Below are 20,613 nucleotides of genomic sequence, written 5' to 3'. Positions count from 1 at the left end.
TGACCATTTTTAAAAGAAAGGAAACACATAAGAAAGAGTCTCTTGCTCTTTAAGAAACAATCTGAGGGACTCAGAGGTAGCTGGGCCTGAGCTAGAGCAGTGCCAGCAAGTCTGGTGCTGGCTGTTGGGGACAGTTTCTAGCAATTTCAGAACTCTTCAGTAACCATGAGCTGCAACTCCAGACCAAGACCTGAGACTGAAAGATAATCGCCACCAGTGGCTTATGCCATGAAGTCCTCATCTCAGTGACCTGGTTTCCGTTATGATTTTGTGTTTTAGGAAGAACTAAGAAGCAAATCCAAGATCTGTGCCAATGTGTTTTGTGGAGCTGGCCGGGAATGTGCAGTCACAGAGAAGGGAGAGCCCACCTGCCTCTGCATTGAGGTAAGTTCTGAGGCCAGGAGCCAGAGGGCAATAGTCAAGGCCAATATAGCTACCTTGCTGGAGCTGCTAGTCAGCAGAGCAGTGCCAACCATGTCATCATCTTTATAAAAGCCTACCTTGGGGCGCCTGGGTGGCTCAGTCGGTTGAGCGTCCGACTTCGGCTCAGGTCACGATCTCGCGGTCCGTGGGTTCGAGCCCCGCATCGGGCTCTGGGCTGATGGCTCAGAGCCTGGAGCCTGCTTCCGATTCTGTGTCTCCCTCTCTCTCTGCCCCTCCCCCATTCATGCTCTGTCTCTCTCTGTCTCAAAAATAAATAAAACGTTAAAAAAAAAATTAAAAAAAAAAAAAGCCTACCTTGTCTATATGAAAGACAAGGGATTTTCATCCCAGACATTAAAAACAATCTGTAAATGCAGGGCTATTTTTTCTTTTTTTAAAAAATGTTTAGTTTTATAAGAATTTTAAGTTACAAATTTAACAATTGCTTTATAGATGTCAAATAATACAGGTATTTGTATAAACATAAAATTAATAATCTTCCCCATAACCCTCAAATCCAATTAGTCTGAGATGACCAGTGTTAGTGGTTTGGTATAAGTTTCTCCACTTTTTTTTTCTGTGCTACTATACACATACAGGGTTGCCCCCTATTTTATACAAAAATGGAGTCATAATAAATATTTTGTAATAGAATCATATTCATGTAATAATTTTCCCATAGATGGACATTTAGGTTGTTTCATGGATCATTTACCACTGCAAAAAATAACATCCTTGTGAAAATATCCTTATGTACTGCTGCCTTTATTTCTAGAAGATTGATTCCCACTAGGGCTTGCCAAGTCAAAGGATATGCAAGTTTTTAGAAAAATACTAGATGAAATGAAGACTTTACAAGGTTGTGGGTTTTTTTTTTTAATGAAGTTTAAAAAGCAGTGTGAGCTTTCGAGAAATATTTCTTTTGTAACCAGGATTCTGACAAGTTCTCCCTCTTCAGCAAACATAAATACCCTGGATATGTGTCCTTCCTTCTCCTTTCTACCATGCCAACACAAGCCTAGGAATATATCTGTCTTTCTGCAAATAAATACACCCCCTTTAGTCCCCAGGTGAAGAATCCTGATTCATTGTCCCCAAAAGGACACCTGCTTGTCCCCAGCTTAGACACCTGAAAAACAGTTCCATTGGGAACCCTAGGTGGACCTCACTAGAGGAGTGCCTGGCCACTGTGTGGTAGCACGAGCCTGTACTTAGAGTTAGGAGACCTAGTATCTAGTCTTGCTTTGACCACATGTATTTCTGTGATTTTGAACAAATTAGTTGCCACTGGATGCTGTGAAGGCAAGGGACCATGTTTGTCCAGCATGTAGGATACTTAGTAAGAACTCAGTAATAAATACTAGTTAAATGATGTTTGTCTTCCCGGGCTTTGGTATTCTCCTCTAAAGTTGGAGAGGTGGGGCTACCTTCCAGCTCCAGTGTTCTGTGTTTCTTCTCACTACATCTACTCTTTCTTGCTTTCGTGCCTTTATTAGGGCTGAGCTGAACTGGCTTCCTCCTTCCCCCCTTTCAAAAACCACAAAAAAAACTAAAGACACTGAACTTGCCTGTGACCATGGCCCTTTAAATAGCCAAAGTAAAACTGGGTTGCCAGGTGAACTTTACTCCATTTCCTTGTCCATAATGATTCTCTGTGGTACTTCACAAAGACCCAGGCACCCCCACCCCAGCCTCATAAGAGGCATTGTGAGATCGGGAGAAAAACAAAATGGCTCTGAAATACTATACAAAGCAAGAAAGCAAAGATCTTTCTAGTTAAACCCCAGAAAAACTGAAGAATTCGTGTGTGTGTGTGTGTGTGTGTGTGTGTGTCTGTGTGTGTGTGTCTGTGTGTGCGCCTGCCTTTCGATTTGCACATTCCCCACTCTCAGCTCTGGCTCTTTTGTGTCATAGAATGTTGGCATTTTAAGGGATCTTAGAGTGTCCAGAGACATTGAGTGACTTTCTCCAAAGTGACAGAGAAGCCAAATTTCTGACTTCCAATAAAATGCCCTCCGTGCTAACTTGATAGGGTCAGGACGGTCTATTTCTTCACTGAATAGAAGAGATGACCCGAAGCCAGGATCAACACGGGGCCATGCAGGGCTACAAAGACCCTAGACCCTAGTAGGGAGGCTCCCCACAGGATGCACGTGTGGATGCATGTGTGTGCTGGTGCCCCGACTGCACAGACCTCCTCCTCGGGTCTGTTTCAGCAATGCAAACCTCACAAGAGGCCTGTGTGCGGCAGCAATGGCAAGACCTACCTCAACCACTGTGAGTTACATCGAGACGCCTGCCTCACTGGATCCAAAATCCAGGTTGATTATGATGGACACTGCAAAGGTAAGAAGTGCCTCCCAACTCCAGCCAGAGGAGCCAGAGGACAGAGCAGTGTGGCCTGGTTGCCCAGAGTCCTCTCCACTTGACCACAGCACCCGATGCCACAGAGACCACCCAGCTACTTGGAGAGGCAGCCTCTTGGCGCTCATGAGCCTACTGGGTTTGCACTGGATAGCCCAGGCCTCTCAGGGTTTCCTGCGTCAGCCTCCCGGGGGGGTTCCAGTACTTTCTGCAGTAGATAGGGGACCATGTCAATAGTCAATAATAATAAGGAAGTGTTTACATGAATTCTATACCTTTTTAAAAAGTAGGTGAATTTCACTTTTTAAATTTGGGCACCTCTCAGCCCTGCTATATATATTTCCTCTATTTTGCACTCAAACCACTGCCATTCAGATAAGATTGGAGGGGGTCTCAACCTCCGTGCTAATTAGATACCAGTTCCTTACCAAACACCAGCCCTACTCAGCCCCTCTCAGCCTTGAATTGCCCTGGAGAAACAAGCTGTTTCCTGTGTGTGGGTCTCCACTCCATTTCCCTCTCTATAATAATTCCATATGAATTCTCAAAGTCCCAGCAACGCAACCCTACCCCGCAAACCTAATAGGAGGAGGTATGAGACTACAGGGCAACTCAGTGGCCTAAAAATGTGAAGCAAAGCAGGGAAGAAAAGATCCCCATTCATAGGCCCTGGAAGAAGGAAAGGAGACAGGAACCCAGGACCAAATGATGAAAATGTTGCAAGTGGCCCCTGTAGTGTGGGATGATTTTAAACCTAGCAAAACACAGACATGTTCTTTTGTCTTCATTCCGCATTATGCATTTTCTCCTTTTGTCTTGCAGAGAAGAAATCTGTAAGTCCATCTGCCAGCCCAGGTGAGTGTCTATTTTTCCTACAGTGTGCATTTTAGGGAGGAAATTCTTTTCATGAAGGAATTTTGTGTTTCACATTCCCTGCTGAAGCCCATAAGATCTGTGTGTTAGAACTTGTGAGCCAGAACTGGTCATTCCTCAACACAGCTCAGAAAAGCTGCAAAACTGCATTTTTTTGTGCTTGACATTTGAAGCAGCTGGTTAGGTTGGAATGTTGGCTGTGTTGTCCATTTTTGCTAAGTAGTGATTGCATTAAAAGGACAGGAAAGCCACTGAGTTTTTCTTTCAATGATCTGTAAGACATGCTGATGTCATAGGACTAACAGAATCAGAAGGCACAACTTGTTTGAAAGGGGATCATTGGAAATGCAAGTAGGACTTTTTCTATGATTTTCTATGAATAAAAATTAAAATTTCATTGTTACAGTTATAGAAGATTTAGCATATACTTTTCTTCAGATCTTTGCAATAATCTTGTGAGGTAGACCTTATTGTAATGACCTCATAGGTGAGGAAATTGATGCTCAGAGAGGTTAAGTGAATTTCGTGAATTACACAGCTTAGAAGTGGCAGAGTGGGGAAAATTGCCCAGATTTACATTCCTCTGGCTCAGGGCCCTTTTCACATCCCAACATGTGTTGTCTTCCAGAAATTTCCTTTTGTCAAGGCTTTCCTTTCTCTTTTACCTCATCTACCCAACTCTCAGTCCCACCTGTTATTGCCATGTGTCTTAGAACAGCTGTCCAGAGCAGGGTTTCGGCATGGCCCTTTCTTGACCTTGTGTTCTGTGGTTTAGAACAAAGGATAATGCAGACAGTGTAAAATTTTAAGTGGGAGAAAGATTTGATAGACCCAGTTGGTAAAAGGAAAAAGCTATAGAGAGAGAATTTAAAATCTTGTGGCATAAAAAATTGTCATGTGCTCCTTCATTCACTTATTATTTCAGCTCATCTTTGAGCCAAGAGAGCTATTTATTGATTGATTGATTTTTTTTCCCCCTCAGCTTCCTTAGTTAATGAAAATGGTCCTTTATTTTTCCGCTCTGCGTTTTTCTCACCTAAGCAACATAGTTTCTCTGTTTCAATATTCTCAATTCTTATAAATTCTTTAGAAACATAAGCTTGAATCCTTGCTTAGATACTTTCTAATTGTGTACCCTGGGTTGACTCCTGTAAAATGTGTGTGATAATCTCGTGTCCCTGGAGTACTGTAAAAATTCAATGAGATGTCACATGCAGAGCCCCAGGCACTGAACCTCCCATGCAGTGGATGCTGGGTGACAGTGGGGTCTCACTGCTCAGCTGACCTCACTCCCTTTTCCTGCAGTCGTTTGCTATCAGTCCAACCGGGATGAGCTCCGGCGTCGCATCATCCAGTGGCTGGAAGCAGAGATCATTCCAGATGGCTGGTTCTCTAAAGGCAGCAACTACAGTGAAATCCTAGACAAGTACTTTAAGGTAATCCAGAATTGGGGTCAAAGACTCTTCAGCTCCAGGGGCACCTGGGTGGTTCAGTCGGTTAAGCATCTGACTCTTGATTTCAGCTCAGGTCATGACCTTGTGGTTTTATGAGTTTGAGCCTCATATTGGCTCTGCTCTGACAGAGTAGAGCCTGCTTGAGATTCTCCCTCTCTCTCTGCCCCTCTGCTGCTCGCACTCTCTCTGTCTCAAAAATAAATAATAAAATAAAATAAATAAAATAAAATAAAATAAAATAAAATAAAATAAAAAGACTCTTCAGCCCCAAAGAGATACTTCCTCTCCCATCACCAGATCACATCTCCCCATTGTTCCATGAAGCTGTGACAGTTGCTTTCTGGCCTGCTTGATCAGTGGGATTCCAGCAGTAGAGCCCTTGGGATCTAATGTACATGTATGTGGCCAGGTTCTATCCCCCTACCCTGTATGTATCCCCCTACCCTGTACCTTATAGAGCTGGCTGTTGATACAGTATACCTTTTGATCTCACCTGTACCTAAGCCACTTCAGCCTCTTTCCCACCTGGTCTGACATTTCTCTAAATCATTAACTTGACTGTCCCTGGCCTGTAGAGTGCTTCATCATCTAGGAAGAGTCAATGGACTGGCATTTCATGGTTCCAGGATTCTTCACTAACCTAGATATTGCTTGTCCCATTATTTAGTTTAAGAGACAGGTTGTTCCAATTGGAGATAGGAGAGATTCTGCTTTGGAAAAGATTGGAAATAGTATTTAGCAATGAGTGGAGCTCCCATGGCATGGATATTTCTCAGAGAGCTTGAGACAGTTGTTGGAAGAATCAGTGAAGGGTGCTCTTCCAGCTGATTAACAAGAACACAGATACACACATACATACATCACACCCAGAGATAAAAATACCGCAAGCAGAAGCATGCGCGCGCGCGCGCGCGCGCGTACACACACACACACACACACACACACACCCATCCCACATACAGAGATGCACACCCCAGACAGAGACACAGCTACTCACAGACACACATTCAGATACCCACATTCCCACATAAGCAAAAAGTTCCCTTTACTTACAGACACACATCTCTGGGTGGATGCCCTCAGATGCTCATCTGCAGATGTACATGTTCCCAGGTGCCTCCAGGGCCTGCCATCTCAAGCCCTAACCTGCCTGCATTCAGGAGCAACCCCAGGCACATGAAGGATTTCTTGGCAGCTCTGTGTCAACACCAGCCTAGTCTGTGGATTCCTCTTTCTCACTAACATTAATGGACCCTACAGATAGAGAAATACTGAATGTTTGGTCATTTCAGACTTTGCTTGTGTTCCTGTCTTTAGAGAGCTCTCTCTCCTGTGGCAGAAGGTATGTCTCTCTGGGTTCCAAGTGTTTGAAGAAACAAGCTCCCTTGGCTCTTGTTCATGTGGACAAGAAAGCACAGCCCTTCTCAGTCTATCCTCTATGTCAACCCCCCAACATTACAGGGCCCTTGGGGCAAGGGTGGTTCCTCATCTACACAGAAAAGCGTTATAGTACTGAGCCAGGAGAGTCACACAGGAGCAGAAAGAAACTTGAAGATATTGATTTTTCAGAAGCTGAGTGAGCAGCACCTGCCAGGTCATTGTATACAGTGACTTTGCCATGGCCATTAAGGCCCAGGAGGCCGCTGGTTCCAAGGGGCCCCTTGGGACCTTGTAATCATTCTTAGTGGCCTCTTGGTGGCATCCTGCCTCAGGCATCAGTGACACCTGCTATTAGTTTGATTCTCAAGTGCTTGGGCCCCACACCCCCCTTGACACCTGTCCACCTGTCCTGGCAGTAACGTCTCTAACAGGCCCCTATGTGAGACCCCTTGAGAAAGTGGCTTTCCTCTAGGGCATTCTCACTCCCGACCAATAAAGCTTCATCATGACTGACACAACGCTCGCTTCTCCCAGACACTCTGGGAGTGTCTTCTAAGAAAACAGGGATTTTACTATCTATTTTTTGATGATTATCGGAGTCCTGTGTGGTGCAGTCTTCAAAGAGAGACTCCTTCCCTCTAGGCAAACAGCTGTCTCTTGGTGAGAGATCTGATATCTCACAGAAACTGTTTCTGAACCAGTGAACTGCCCTCTAACCCAGCTGGCATTCCTTACGTCAAAATTAGTTGAAAAGAAAATCTAATCAGAATTTGGGTAAGATGAAAACCAGACTCTCACTTCACCGAGTAATTCATTAATGATTTCTTAAGTGAAAGTGTAGCCGAATGAAGAGGGCAGGCAGGTGGAGAGAGCCTTTCACGGCCACGTCATACACACACCCCCTCTCGGCGGTGGACTCCTGGTGGCCAGAGTCAGAATTGGAGCCAGACTTCTTATCTCCTTGACTCTGGTATCATGTTCCCCATGTCACCACAGATGCTGTGTGTGAGTGAGTGTCTGGCCTAGCTCATCCTCTCAACAGTCTCCAAACTTGCATCAAGCCCCAAGCATGGGTTTCGTATCACACATCTTCCCGCCTTTCTACAACCCTACAGTTACATAGAAGAAAAGGGTGCTACATCACATGCAGAGCTGGGAATTGCAGGCATACAGAGGTACTATGCCTTTTGTAAGTGGTTAGCTGAATAGAGGCTGAGTGAATTAGGTTGGTTCATGGTCCAAGATCAAAACCCCCTAAGTATGCCCGCCCCCCTCCCCAGGCAGTCCAGGCTGTTTCTGGGGTGGGTACCAGACCTCTTTTCCTATGGATTCCACATACAGCGCTGGCCTGGGGAGGCCTGGCTGGGCCCTTGTGAGATGAGCGTGCACACAGGCTGGCCCTCCCCTCGGCTTCAGGCCTGGATCGTGGCCTGAGTGAACTGTGTGCACTCAGCACTGCCTTTTGGGAGCTGGCTGGGCTGTAGCCACCAGGTTCCTGGTGCCCCCAGGCACTGCCTGGCGCTGGGTCTGCAGCCATGGCTGCATGGCTCCTCTTCAGACTCTCACTCTCAACAAGGTGTGATGGTGTTGGGGTGTGTGAGGGCTGCTCCTGTCTGTCCAGCACTTGCAACGTTTGTATTCAAGAAAGTCCTGTACTGCTAAGAATGACTCCTGCCCAAGCTTATTTCATTTCTCTCCATTAATTAATCAAGACTTCACAAGGTGAAGGGCAGTTTCCTCAGGGGGATCTGAGACCTGTTCCTAGAAAATTTGTCAAGAATGATAAAAAGGTACTAAGCAAGGGCTGACATAGTTGTTTTGTACATGCCTGTCATTATGTATATCATGGAAAGATTTACAACCTTATAGCAGAGTACACGTGACACATGACAGGCATGGAAGGAGAATCCCTTCTACTGGGAAGCCTGGACAGACTTTTCTTCAGAATCCCTTATATCATCTGGTGAGCCACCTTCAACGTAACATGGGAATGCTGATAATTTCCCAGGGCAGCAGTCTGAGGCAGCCTATGGAAAGAATTTTTTCTAAAAACATTTTTCCTCCATTGGAACTATCTAGGAGGGCAGCAACATCCAACTTAGAATTTGATGGAAACTTGAAATCGACACCCTCTTCCAGCAGCTAGGGCCTGGGCATTTTGAATGGTCCCAAATGGCTATGGTCTAGGTTTAGCACCTTGCCAAGAGGGGATAATGCCTGAGCTCACTATACCCTCACCTTGTGCTCGTGGGATGTCAGGTAGGTCATGAGGACAGCCTGTGCTCGGTAAGCCGAGGACCCCTACACATGTCTGCGGTGGGGCCCAGAGCAGAGGGGTGGAGGGCTTTGTACCACCTCTGCCTGCAGGTTATCAATTCGGGGCCTTTGCTTGCGACTTCTCACTGCTGTGCTTGGTTAGGGGCACCAGTGTGAATGTGAAGCGTGACAGACAGCAAGCCAGGGAAATAAGCAGCAAGAAGTGGTCATGTGACTCCCAGAGTGAGCTCTGAGGGGTGCCTGCATTGTTGTTCCCAAGTAGCTTGTTAGAAATATATATCCAGGGGCACCTGGGTGGCTCAGTCAGTTAAGCATCCGATTCTTGATTTCGTCTCAGGTCATGATCTCATGGTTCATGAGATCAAGCCCCAAGTTGGGCTCTGTGTTGACAGCATAGAGCCTGCTTGGGATTCTCTCCCTGCCTCTCTGCCCCTTCCCCGCTCATGTGTGCATGTGCGCACACTCTCTCCCTGTCTCTCAAAATAAATAAATAAGCTTAAAAAAAAAAGAAAAGAGAAATAGACATCCTGGGCTCTGCCACAGAATCTGATTCATAATGTTCATCAAGGTTTGAGAACAGGGTATGGTGGCTGGCTTGAACCCAGATGTTAAAGAGGAGAATGTCTGCAGGACGGTGTCAGGGATGAGGCTGCAGGGGGTTCTCCAGCACCCCAGGTGCGTGGGTAACACAGGTCTGTGTTCCCACTGCCCTTCTGAGCAGGGTGTGGGTTTGAAAGGCCCCCAGTGGCCTCTGCCCACACACTTTCAGTCTCTCATCTTGGGGTGTTGGTACCTTCTCTGGGGGTTCCAAGTCTTCAAGCCTTTGTTGCAGTAGGTGTGAGGCCAAGGCAGGGTTGGAATGGGTCAAGAGCCAAAGATGGGTCAAGCTGAGAGGGAGACGGATCTACAAAATGTTCCTGAAAGTGCTCTTTATCCCCTTTCCAGAACGTTGATAATGGTGACTCTCGCTTGGACTCCAGTGAGTTACTGAAATTTGTGGAGCAGAATGAAACTGCCATCAACATCACTACTTATGCCGACCAGGAGAACAACAAGCTGCTTAGGTGAGTGCAGTTGAGGGGTCAGGGAGGGGCCCATGAGGGGAAGGCTGGATAGCATAGGGGATTTGAACCCCTTCCTACCTGCAGAGGGGCCACCAGTGCCAGTGAGAAGTAAAAAGCAAAACAGGAATTCTGTCCTGGTCTATTTTGTGAACGTTATGAACTAATATATTGAGCACCACTGGTATCTGATCAAATAGTTGTTGTTTTGCCAGAACTTACAAGGAATAGAAGAATGTAACTTTAAAGTAAATTATCAAGGTCACATCAGAGCAAATGTGTTTCTGAGTGTCATGATAATGTTTTAATGGTTAATTTTTGGAAGGAATTATATCACCGTATTATTCAACTATAAGTCTAAAATAGCTTTAGTTCTGACTTTTAAGATAATTGGTGCTATTTCATATAGAGAACCCTGTCACAAATGTAAGCATGTCCCTGTCCTTTTCTGATATTATTCCAGAGCAAATATTAATAAAAATTAACCCCTAAGAAACTTCTGCTGTGGCTCCAGTACATCAGCAAGAATTAAAAATAGGAATAGCACCTCTTTTGTTCAGAAGAAATATAAAGCATGAAGCCCGGATTCTAGAATGATTCTCCCTTAGTAATATGCCATGGCCTTAGAACAGAGTGTCTGAAAATCCTTCATATTTTGATAACTTGAAATTAGATAATATTTTATTTTAAAGATCAATGTTTGATCTTCATAACATTCCAGTTAAGGAGGGCTCCCTGTCCTCATTTTACAGCTGAGAAAACAGGCTCAGAAAAGTTGAAGAACCAGCTCAAGGCCATTTGGGTAATAAGTGATTGAACCAAGGCTCACATCCAAGCCAAGGGGAGAGTGAGGGAACTAGGATTCCATTAAACTTTTCTCAACATTTCTCTTTCTAGATAGTGATAGTGATAATGCCTGCTTGAACTCCATAGTCTTTCAGATCCCATATTCCATTCCTATCATCTACTTGTCTCCCTTCTGTTTTGATTTTCCTAGTTTGGTTGACTTGACCAGTACCATGGGGAAAGGGAATTGCTCACAGAAGGTGCACAGGTAGTGAAAACATATGCCAATCAAAGCGAACACAACCATTCAGGAAACTTTAGTCTTCTTGGAAGAACATGTGAACAATGTAAATGATCTGACATCAAGTATAACCAAGTAAAGTCTGGATGCTCACAGGAGTCAGGTTGGATGATAGTTGTGGGAAGGCGTGTAGAAAGTTCCTCAGTTAGCAGTTGTCTCCTTGGCCTCCTCTGGAGGCCCCACATGTATGTGATCCCAATGCTTAGGTCCTTTCTGCGGGAGTGAAATCAGGGTCTTACTGACACATTTCTCCTGTGTTTTGTTTCAGAGGACTCTGTGTTGATGCTCTCATTGAACTGTCTGACGAAAATGCTGACTGGAAACTCAGCTTCCAAGAGTTCCTCAAGTGCCTCAACCCGACCTTCAATCCTCCAGAGAGGAGTATGCTTAACCTAAGAAATATGTGGAGTTGAAGGGAATGAGGGCATTTGGCAGGGGACGGGGGGAGGGGCAAGATAGAATTGATGGAACTTTCCAGAACCTGCTAAGAAAATTCCCTTTCACAATTCCAGACTGGGCCCCGGCCCATCAACTCTGTGCTGAGGTTAGGATCCAACAATCTTTGGATCAGTGGCATCATTTACTCAGATATGGTGCCTCTGAAGGTTAAGCAGAAGCAGGTCTTGTCTGGGAAAAGGGTAAGGTGCACAGACGATGGCCAAGATGTCTTGTTCCACTCTCACCCTAAACTATTGCCCCTTATTTCTGGTCCCAACAGAGTGTGCCCTGGAGGATGAGACATATGCAGATGGAGCAGAGACCGAGGTGGACTGTAACCGTTGTGTCTGTGCCTGTGGAAACTGGGTCTGCACAGCCATGACCTGTGATGGTGAGCTGTGCCCCAGGCAGAAAGAAGGGACGGCAGGGAGAGGGCTTCCTTTGTGAACTCACCATGAGAGAAGTCAGGGTGGGGATGATGGAGAAGAGGGCAGTGGCCAGGAGCAAGGAAACTGGGGAGCAAGTGACAGACTCCAACCTGTAATGTTGGAATACCCAGTGGGCAGCACTGGGCAAAGCACTTAGGCCAGATGCATTACGTTTGCAAATACTCCAGAGGCTTGGCATAAGAGAGGTTTAAGATGCAGGGCAAGATCACATGTTGATGTGAGATTGGAATCATCATAATAAAAATGAAAGCAAATACTTAGTGAGAACTATCTGCCAGGCACTCCACTAAGCACTCTACATATTAACCCACTTGATCCTTATGACAGCTTGGGAAATCTTATATGTAAAAGACTTAGGTGGTTTGAAGACAAAATGACTCCTGCTTGCCACCTATATCCAGCAGAGAAAGGAAGAATGTTCATAGACCCTCTTTGAATTAACAGAATTGGATAACGCCTAAAAAAAGAAAGTTGAGACATGGTTAGGGTGGATTAGAGAGATAGAGGTGTCAGAGAGTTTGGGGGACCAGTGCAGAAACCAAATGGCCCCAAGTCTGGGGGCCATCTGAGCCAAAGATCAAAAGAAACTCTTGAATCAAAGCCAGGTTATAGGGAAAAAACAGGCATAATTCGGAGTAGAGGAAAGACAGAAAAGGATGAGATCAGGTCTAGAATAGAGAGTTACACTGGGTTTGAGAAGAAAAGTCAGTAGGAACCAAGCCCCAATCTGGAACCACCAGATGGGATGAACTTAAAATTATACCTTAAGGAAACTGAGACAAGAAAGAACGGGATGGTCTTAGGATCATGTTCAGGAAGGTCAGGTAAGATGGAAACTGGGAGACAGAGGTCAAGGACCCAGAAGATGTTTTTCTAGATAAGAAGCTTACAAATGGAACTCAATTGTACCAGGGGATCCCCTAGTCTTTTACTGCCCAGGACCAAGTCTCTTCTCAAAGTGGGAAGGCAGGAAGCCAACACAATTCCAGAGACAAATGGAAGAGTAGGAAGAGGCTGTTTAGAGACAGAAATCCTAGAAATTTCTGGAAGTCAAAACTAAGGGCATCCAGACCAAGCACACAGCAGCTACTGAAGCCAAGAGAGAACATTTCAAAATACTACCCCAGCCTGCCTCCATCAGGAAGCATCTTACATTCATCTTCCCCAAACCCCCTGCAGTAGCTCCCCACATCTAACTGCTCCTGGCCTGGCTTTGTAAAGGTAGCCATCCATTTCTAAGACAGGCAATTGTTAAACATCTGCCTTATGGAGTAAGCCTGATCACCTGGATAATAAGCCCCATCAGATGCATCAGACAAAACCCAAATGATCACCTCCATGGGACAATGCCCACTTCCACAGCCACACTGGACAGCTCGTCCTCCCTCTCTGGATGGCCAGGTTTAGAGCCCTGTGGGTATAAAGAGCACCACAGATGGTGGTGCCCCAAGGTGAGCATGTCTTGGTGTGTGGGCCACGGAGCTGAGAGGACATTGTAGAGGCAGCACTCCAGAGTCAGTACCTGAACGTTAGTCTGGTCTTAGATCAGAAATCTCAATGGGGCAAAGAAAAAGTGACATCAAGATACAAAGCCAGGTAGAGCCACAGCTGAGGGAAACTGCTGTGATTAATGCCAAACTCAAGAAGGCATGGCGGAGCAGTGTTTCCTGACGGCAAACACTATACTTGGTAAATGTACAGAGTCTATCCCAAACCTACTGAATCAAACCCACAAAAGAGCAGCTTGGGAACCTCCACTTTTAAGATATATTCTATGTTTTTTTTTTTAATCACCACATAAGTTTGGGAAACACTGCTAGATATAGTGGCTATCAACCCTGCCTGCACATTGCAATCACCTTAGAAACTTTACAAAATCCTGGTGCCCAACAATAATTAAATCAGAGTCTAAAAGTGGAATTTAAACACGTGTATTTTGAAAAGTTCTCCATGTGAATGGTTGAGAATCCCTAGCTCAGAGGAACGTCCTGAGTCAAGACCCAGATATTCCCCATAGATTTTACGGCAGGGCCAGTGCCTGGCATGAATATACGTGCTGGAGCAGTCGGAGACACTAGGAACAGAGGCCGGGGTAGGGGGGGTGGAAGAGATTGCTTGGTTCACAGTGTGTTACTTTGGAGGTGTCAGTTGAACTGGGACATTTCATATTCAGAGATATGCAGGCGGTTCCCCTCTCCTTCCATAGATTAAATGGGAGATGAAATTGAGAGCCTAAAAGGTAGATATTGGTAGGATCCCTAACTAGCTTCTATCAATGAGCACTGCCCTGAGCTTTGGTTCTTCTTCCAGGCAAGAATCAGAAGGGGGCCCAGGCCCAGACAGAGGAGGAGATGACCAGATATGTCCAGGAGCTCCAGAAGCACCAGGTGAGTTGCAGACCCCATGCTGGCTCAGGTATTGCTGCTGCCACTAAGCCCTTCTGCCATTCAGATATCGCCTAATGCTCCAGATGTCCAAGGAGCCACTCTGTTCCATACAATAGGTCCTGAATGATAAACCTATGCTATCAAACCATGATACAGACAGTTCTCTAATGGAGTCCTGTGTGGTCCAGCAGGTCCCAACAGATGTAGGTTACAACTTGGTAAATTGCTTTAGAAGCAAGAATTAGCCAGGTGGTGATTTGCAAATATGTTGGAAGTGGTTTGCAAATGAGCATGGTCTATGGAAGTGTTACTGCTTCCTGTCACGACCAGTGCCCGGACCTGAAGACTGTGAGCTCCTTGAGGGCAACAAGCAGGAAATAAGTGAATGTGGACCACAATAAGAGATATTTCAGTTAAATGCCAAGCTGGTTAGAAAACAGCCTGGGATTTTCAAAACCGAGAGAACTTAGAGTTTCCTGGAGACTTGAGAAGATAGTAAATAAGAATTCTGTTCAGGTTCTGTGTCATCAAATTGAAGATCTTGGGGAAAAGGGTCTTGGCAGAATAGCGATTCACTGACATAGATGGTAAAGGCCTGGAGAGAAAACATGGATGTGCTCGACTCTTGGGCCTGTCTTGCCCCTGATTTACCATGTAGTTAACAAAGGACATTGTGCCTCAGATCACTTGTCTGTACACTGGGTCTGTTATACAAGCCTTCTCTCTGACTTAAGTTTTGAGAGAATCTAACAGTCACAAGAGCTGCTAAACTATTGAGATGAAATATTTGATTTCAAAATAATTATTAATATTAATAATGCTCAAAAATAAAATTGCTCATATTTATTGATGGTTTTTATATGCATTTTGTCATTATTGTCACTCATAATATAGAAACCTCATGTCAGTTTTGTTTTGTTTTTTAATTTATTTTGAGAGAGAGACAGAGAGCGTGAGTAGAGGAGGGGCAGAGACACAGAATCCAGAGCAGGCTCCAGGCTCTGAGCTGTCAGCACAGAGCCCAATGTGGGGCTCGAACCCACCAGCCACGAGATCATGACCTGAGTCGAAGTCGGATGCTTAACTGACTGAGCCACCCAGGCACCCCCCTCATGTCAGTTTTTTAAGCAGAAGCTCCCAGCCTTTTGTTTTTCCATATTTCATCAGTCTTGAGTCTCCAGATGAGTGCAACCACATAAAAGAAGAAAAAAAAAACTTAATAGGAATTCCTTTCCTCTGGGGTGGGGAAATGATCAGAGTAGACAGTGAGGAGTGCATTATAATAGCTAACATTTTTACATGTCTGTTTTATGTGAGTTCCCTCAGAAAGAAGACGCTAAGGCAAGGACTTGAGTACAAATAGTTTATTTGGGAAGCAATCCTAGGAGACACTAGACAGGGAGCTGGGAAGCCAGCCCAGGAAGGGAAGGAAGCAATAAAGAGCGTCTACCAAGGCATGTTACCACTGTGGGCGTGTGGAGCTTAGTCCTATTGTGGATCTCTGGGAACAGAGTTCCCGTTCCTGAGGGGGAAGGGAGAAGGCACGTTCCTACACAAACTCTCATCAGCCATTGGCAAGGGCTGCCACCAGCGACATGAATTCCCTGGCATTTCTGGCCTGCCAACATGTGTGGGCAGAGCAGGCTCCAGCAGCCAGAGAAAGCCTCAGGCAGAGAGGTGCAGGTGCTGGCAGTAAGAAGCCGTACCCGTGTACTGAACTGCTAAAGGCAAGGGGCTATGGATGGAGAACCAACCGTGTCTGCTAGATGCCAGGCACTGTTGTTTTTTATTTCCTAATTAGTTTTTTTATTGAGATCTAATTTATATACCATAAAATGCACCCTTTTAAATATACAATCCAGTGGTTTTTATATATTCACAAGATCATCAACCATCACTACTACCTAATTCCAGAACATTTTCATTATCCCACAAAGACACCCTAGGCCCATTAGAAGCCATTCCCCATTCTGTCTTCTCCCAGCCCCTGGCGGCCACTCATCTACTTTCTAACTCTATTTCGATTTGCCTATTCTGGACATACACAAATGGAATCATACAGTATTTGGCATTTTCTGTTTGACTGCTTTGATCTAGCATTATGTTTTCAAGGTCTATCCTTGTTATAGCATAGGTTGGCACTTCATTCCTTTTTATGGCTACATAACATTCCATTGTATGGATATACCACATTTTGTGTATCCAGTCGTCAGCTGATATTTAGGTTGTTTCCCCTGTTTTGCTATGATGAATGATGCTGCTAGGAACATTCTTGTTCCAGTTTTTGTGTGGACTTATGTTTTTAGGTCTCTTGGGTATATACCTAAGAGTGCACTTGCTGGGTCCTATGGTAACTCTGTGATTAATCTTTTGAGGGCTGCCAGACTGTTTTGCAAAGTGGCTGTACCATTTCACATCCTTGCCAGCAGTGTTGCTCTTTTTTCACAAACTCACCACATTTGTCATTGTCCATTATGTTTTATTTTAGCCATTGTACTGGGTGTGAAGTGGCATCTCATTGTAGTTTTGCTTGTATTTCCCTAATGACTAATGACATTGAACATTTTCTCATGTGCCTACTGGCCGTAAGTAAGAAAGGCTTCTTTGGAGAAATGTGACACTGTTGTAAGAGGTGGCACTTTATTACCCTCATTTTGTAGTTGAGGACATTGAGGCACAGAAGTTTGGTTTTTTTTTTGTTTTGTTTTGTTTTAATTTTTTTTCAACGTTTTTTATTTATTTTTGGGACAGAGAGAGACAGAGCATGAACGGGGGAGGGGCAGAGAGAGAGGGAGACACAGAATCGGAAACAGGCTCCAGGCTCCGAGCCATCAGCCCAGAGCCTGACGTGGGGCTCGAACTCACGGACCGCGAGATCGTGACCTGGCTGAAGTCGGACGCCCAACCGACTGCGCCACCCAGGCGCCCCAAGGCACAGAAGTTTTTATAACATGGCCAAAGTCCCCCAGAAAATAGCATGTCCGTGATTCAAGTTCAGACAGTCTGCCTCCAGAACCTTTGTTCTTAACACCTCTCTGGGACTGGGATCCAGAATATCTTGTAGCACTTGCATCTAGTATCCTTTTCTTCATTTTTAAAATGAGGATAATCATGTTTGACCTGTTGTGTCACAGGCGTTCAAGTGGGGTCAGCTACTAATTCAGTGACAGCCCCTATGTGACCATGTCAAAAATAAGACCTGATCTTTGCCCTCAGGTTCTTCTCATCCACGGAGGAGACAGATAAGTAAACAGAATGAAAATTTAGCACAAGCATGTATCTGTCAATGCTATATAAAGTCTTGAGGACTAGATAGATACCAATGATTCTTTTTTTTTTTTTTTTTTTTAATTCACAATGCTTATTTTCTCCTGCATCTCAAAGGAAACAGCTGAAAAGACCAAAAAAGTGAGCACCAAAGAGATCTAAAGAGGAGGCATCTGGGAAGGGCGTCCAGAGCCTGGCACCTTCTTTCACTTCAGCGCTGAGTTCAGTATATCCAAGTGTCTGCTACAATTGCCGAATCACCAGTATTTGCTTGTATAGCAATGAGTTTTATTTTGTCTATTTGTTTTGCAAAAGGAAATGGGGGTGGCTGGCGAGGAGGGGAAGGGCCATAGCCTTCATTTCTAGGAGTGCTTTGAGAGAAACTATAAATGGTACTCAGGGGCTGGAGACAAGTAAGGAAACTGCATCAGGGTTGGGAGAGGAGCAGATCTGAACCACGGTCGGCCACGGCTATAAACGTCCTGCAGGGAGTGCGAATGATGCCAGAGAGAACTTTGCAGGCTGCCCCAGAGGAGGGGTCTGGCAGAAGCCCAGTGGAGAGGAACACACTCTGCATCCAGCCCTTCCTGTCGCCATCAGCATAATAGATGTCCAGCATCTGTGCTTCTCATGGTCCCAACCACTGCCTCTAGATACACAGCCACCCTTCTCGTTACCCAGTGGTCCCTTAGGCTTGGAGTTTCTGGGAGGGTGCACACAAATGATGCAGATACTTGTATAACTTTGAGCCCCTTAGAGACCTAACCAAATTTTTAAGATACTTTTTACCAAAGGTGCTATTTTTCTGTAAAACTTTTTTTGGCAAGTTGACTTCATTCTTCAATTATTATCATTATATTATTGTTGTGTTTTAATATTTTATTTTCTTGACTAGAAACTGAGCTTTTGTAATTATTTTTCAGTAGTCCTGCCATTTCAAAGGAGGGAGAGTTTGGGGTTCTTTTCTGGTGCAGGGACCACTATAACCAAGACTCCACCCGCCCTGCCACATACTAGATGCAGCCCAGAGTTGTGTCCCCCTAGCTTCCAGTGGATCAGCAGTCTGCCAGCAGGTGCCTCAAACAGAAGCCAGGGAATACAAAGCATCTCCATACAAAGCTTTTTTTAAGATCTAAAAAGCTAATTTGTTTCCATTTATTATGATAAGTTCATGCAAATCAGTATTCCAAAGAATGGAGACAAGTGCAGCCAAGCAAGGCTTAGATATCTGTGCTTAGATGTCAATATGTTTGTTGGTTCACCACTAGGAGAGTGATTTGGCCCTATCTCTTCCTATTTCTGGGCCTCAGTCTCCTCAGTGAGCAAGTAGGAATGCATTAATCTCAATTTGATAAATTACAAATTCTCTGGTTCTGATCATTGTTCCAGAAGGATACAGTTCCTATGGCTTTCCTTCTCCTTAGGATAAATGAAACCTTACTGTTGCAACAAAAGAGTCAGGTGGCCAAAATCCAGATGACCAAATCTGACCTCAGTCTGCACGGCTGCACTGGTTGTGCGGTGATGTAGTACCCTCTCGGGTAATGTCTGCCCAGGAAGAGAATGGGAAGGAGAACTACTCCACTTTGTTGAAACTTTTGCATTCCATCTTTAACCTTCTTGGAAACAGAAATAGCTTTCCCTTTCAAGATGAGGACAAAAGGTGGTTTCACCTTTTAAGAGGGGGGAGGGAATGGAAATTGAGTCTTAAAACTGTGATTGGGGAGAAGACCATTGTTCCTGTGTTTTGGACTCTGTGATGATTAATCCCACTATTTACCATGTATAAGATGCATTTGGAATAACGAAGATTAAAAACTTGACAAAAGCACTCATCTTCAGAAAGCAGATGGGAAATTATATAGATTGCACTGCATGGGCAATACTGAGAACGTTGTGCTGAATGTGGAATTGCCTCTAAACAAGTTTCCTTGTTCTCCTTTGAAAGGAGAGCATTCTGTTTTGTTTAGAATTCTGACCTTTTAGATACATCCCATTTGAAAGCTCTCTTCGAGCCCTACTTGTGCACTCTGAAATGCACCTCCCTGTCCAGTTGTCTTGGAGAGCTCCCACAGCACACCTTGATCAAGTTTTGCCAGCTCTTGGACACAGAGGGCAGGTGTGCCAGTTTGTTTAAAGCTAGAATCCAGAGTGTCTCCTCACCAGTTACATTTAGGACAGTGGCTGCCATTTAAGATTACCCTACCCTGCACCACGGAATTCCCAAGAGCAAATCTGCATTCCTCCTGTAAATACGGACGCTATTGTCTGCACCACAGAATCACATGATCTGATGACCATTCATGGAAAGCTGCTAAATAGCCTAGTTTGGGGAGTCTTGCATGGAGCTTTGTATGGAGCAAATAGGATTAAATCGGGTTCAGTTCCTCCAGCTCTCTACAAGCACAGGGCTTAGACTGCAAGCTTCCTTGGGCTTTCTCAATGTGTATATGATTTTATTAATATATTACAGTGTCTGTTAAGATTCAGTGTTCATGGAAACCTTCTCACATGCCATGACTCTGGACTCCATCACTGTTTTGGGAAAGCAGGGCTTCTCCACCTGCTAATAAGCCCATGTGAACAAGTCTGAATGTCTTTCCTTTACACTTAAGTTTTTAATCAAATGTCAAGCAGCAATTTAAACAGGTTTCTGTTGCCTATGTGTTTGTGAAATGTATTTGTATTTAGTAGGCTTCCATATTGCATTTAACTTGTTTTTGTAACTCCTCATTCTTTTTTTCTTCCCTTTTTTTTGGATACTATTGATAAATAAAGAAATTAAAATAGTAATTGTGTTGTTTTCCTTCCCCTGAATTAAGACTAAATAAAGTTGTGAGAACATTAACCATTTACCTCATAAAAGTCGATTTGGCTTTCAGGAGCCTTAAAAGAGGTGTGAAGAGTGTCTCCTAATAAAATCTTGGGACTGCAGCTGGGAGGGCAAATTTACTCAGGGACTGATAGAACAAGTTTATTTAAAAGGGGTGCCTGGGTGGCTCAGTCAGTTGAGCATCCAACTTTGGATTCAGGTCATGAATCCAGGTTCATGGGTTCAAGCCCCACATTGGAGCTCGCATTCTGTCTCTCAAAAATAAACATTAAAAATTTTATATTAAAAAATAAAAGGATCTTGGGCGGTGGGTCTGGAAT

The 20,613-nt window shown here is 44.6% G+C and overlaps 1 protein-coding gene across 1 annotated transcript in view; it reads left to right on the top strand.

Moving 5' to 3' along the window:
- Window positions 1-20,253, top strand: part of FSTL1 (follistatin like 1) — a 54,296-nt gene extending 34,043 nt beyond the window's left edge. The window contains exons 3-11 of the mRNA XM_003991677.4: window positions 280-384; window positions 2,640-2,769; window positions 3,610-3,642; window positions 4,966-5,096; window positions 9,717-9,835; window positions 11,188-11,300; window positions 11,638-11,748; window positions 14,117-14,193; window positions 17,578-20,253. Of these exons, the coding sequence (XP_003991726.1) occupies window positions 280-384; window positions 2,640-2,769; window positions 3,610-3,642; window positions 4,966-5,096; window positions 9,717-9,835; window positions 11,188-11,300; window positions 11,638-11,748; window positions 14,117-14,193; window positions 17,578-17,622 (864 nt within the window). The 3' untranslated portion in view covers window positions 17,623-20,253. The remainder of the gene's footprint in view (window positions 1-279; window positions 385-2,639; window positions 2,770-3,609; window positions 3,643-4,965; window positions 5,097-9,716; window positions 9,836-11,187; window positions 11,301-11,637; window positions 11,749-14,116; window positions 14,194-17,577) is intronic.
- Window positions 20,254-20,613: the final 360 nt, after the last annotated feature.

Source organism: Felis catus, chromosome C2, assembly GCF_018350175.1.
Source record: "Felis catus isolate Fca126 chromosome C2, F.catus_Fca126_mat1.0, whole genome shotgun sequence".
Lineage (NCBI taxonomy): Eukaryota > Metazoa > Chordata > Mammalia > Carnivora > Felidae > Felis > Felis catus.
Note: the sequence above shows the minus strand (reverse complement) of the source record. Positions and strands in the feature narration are given on the sequence as shown.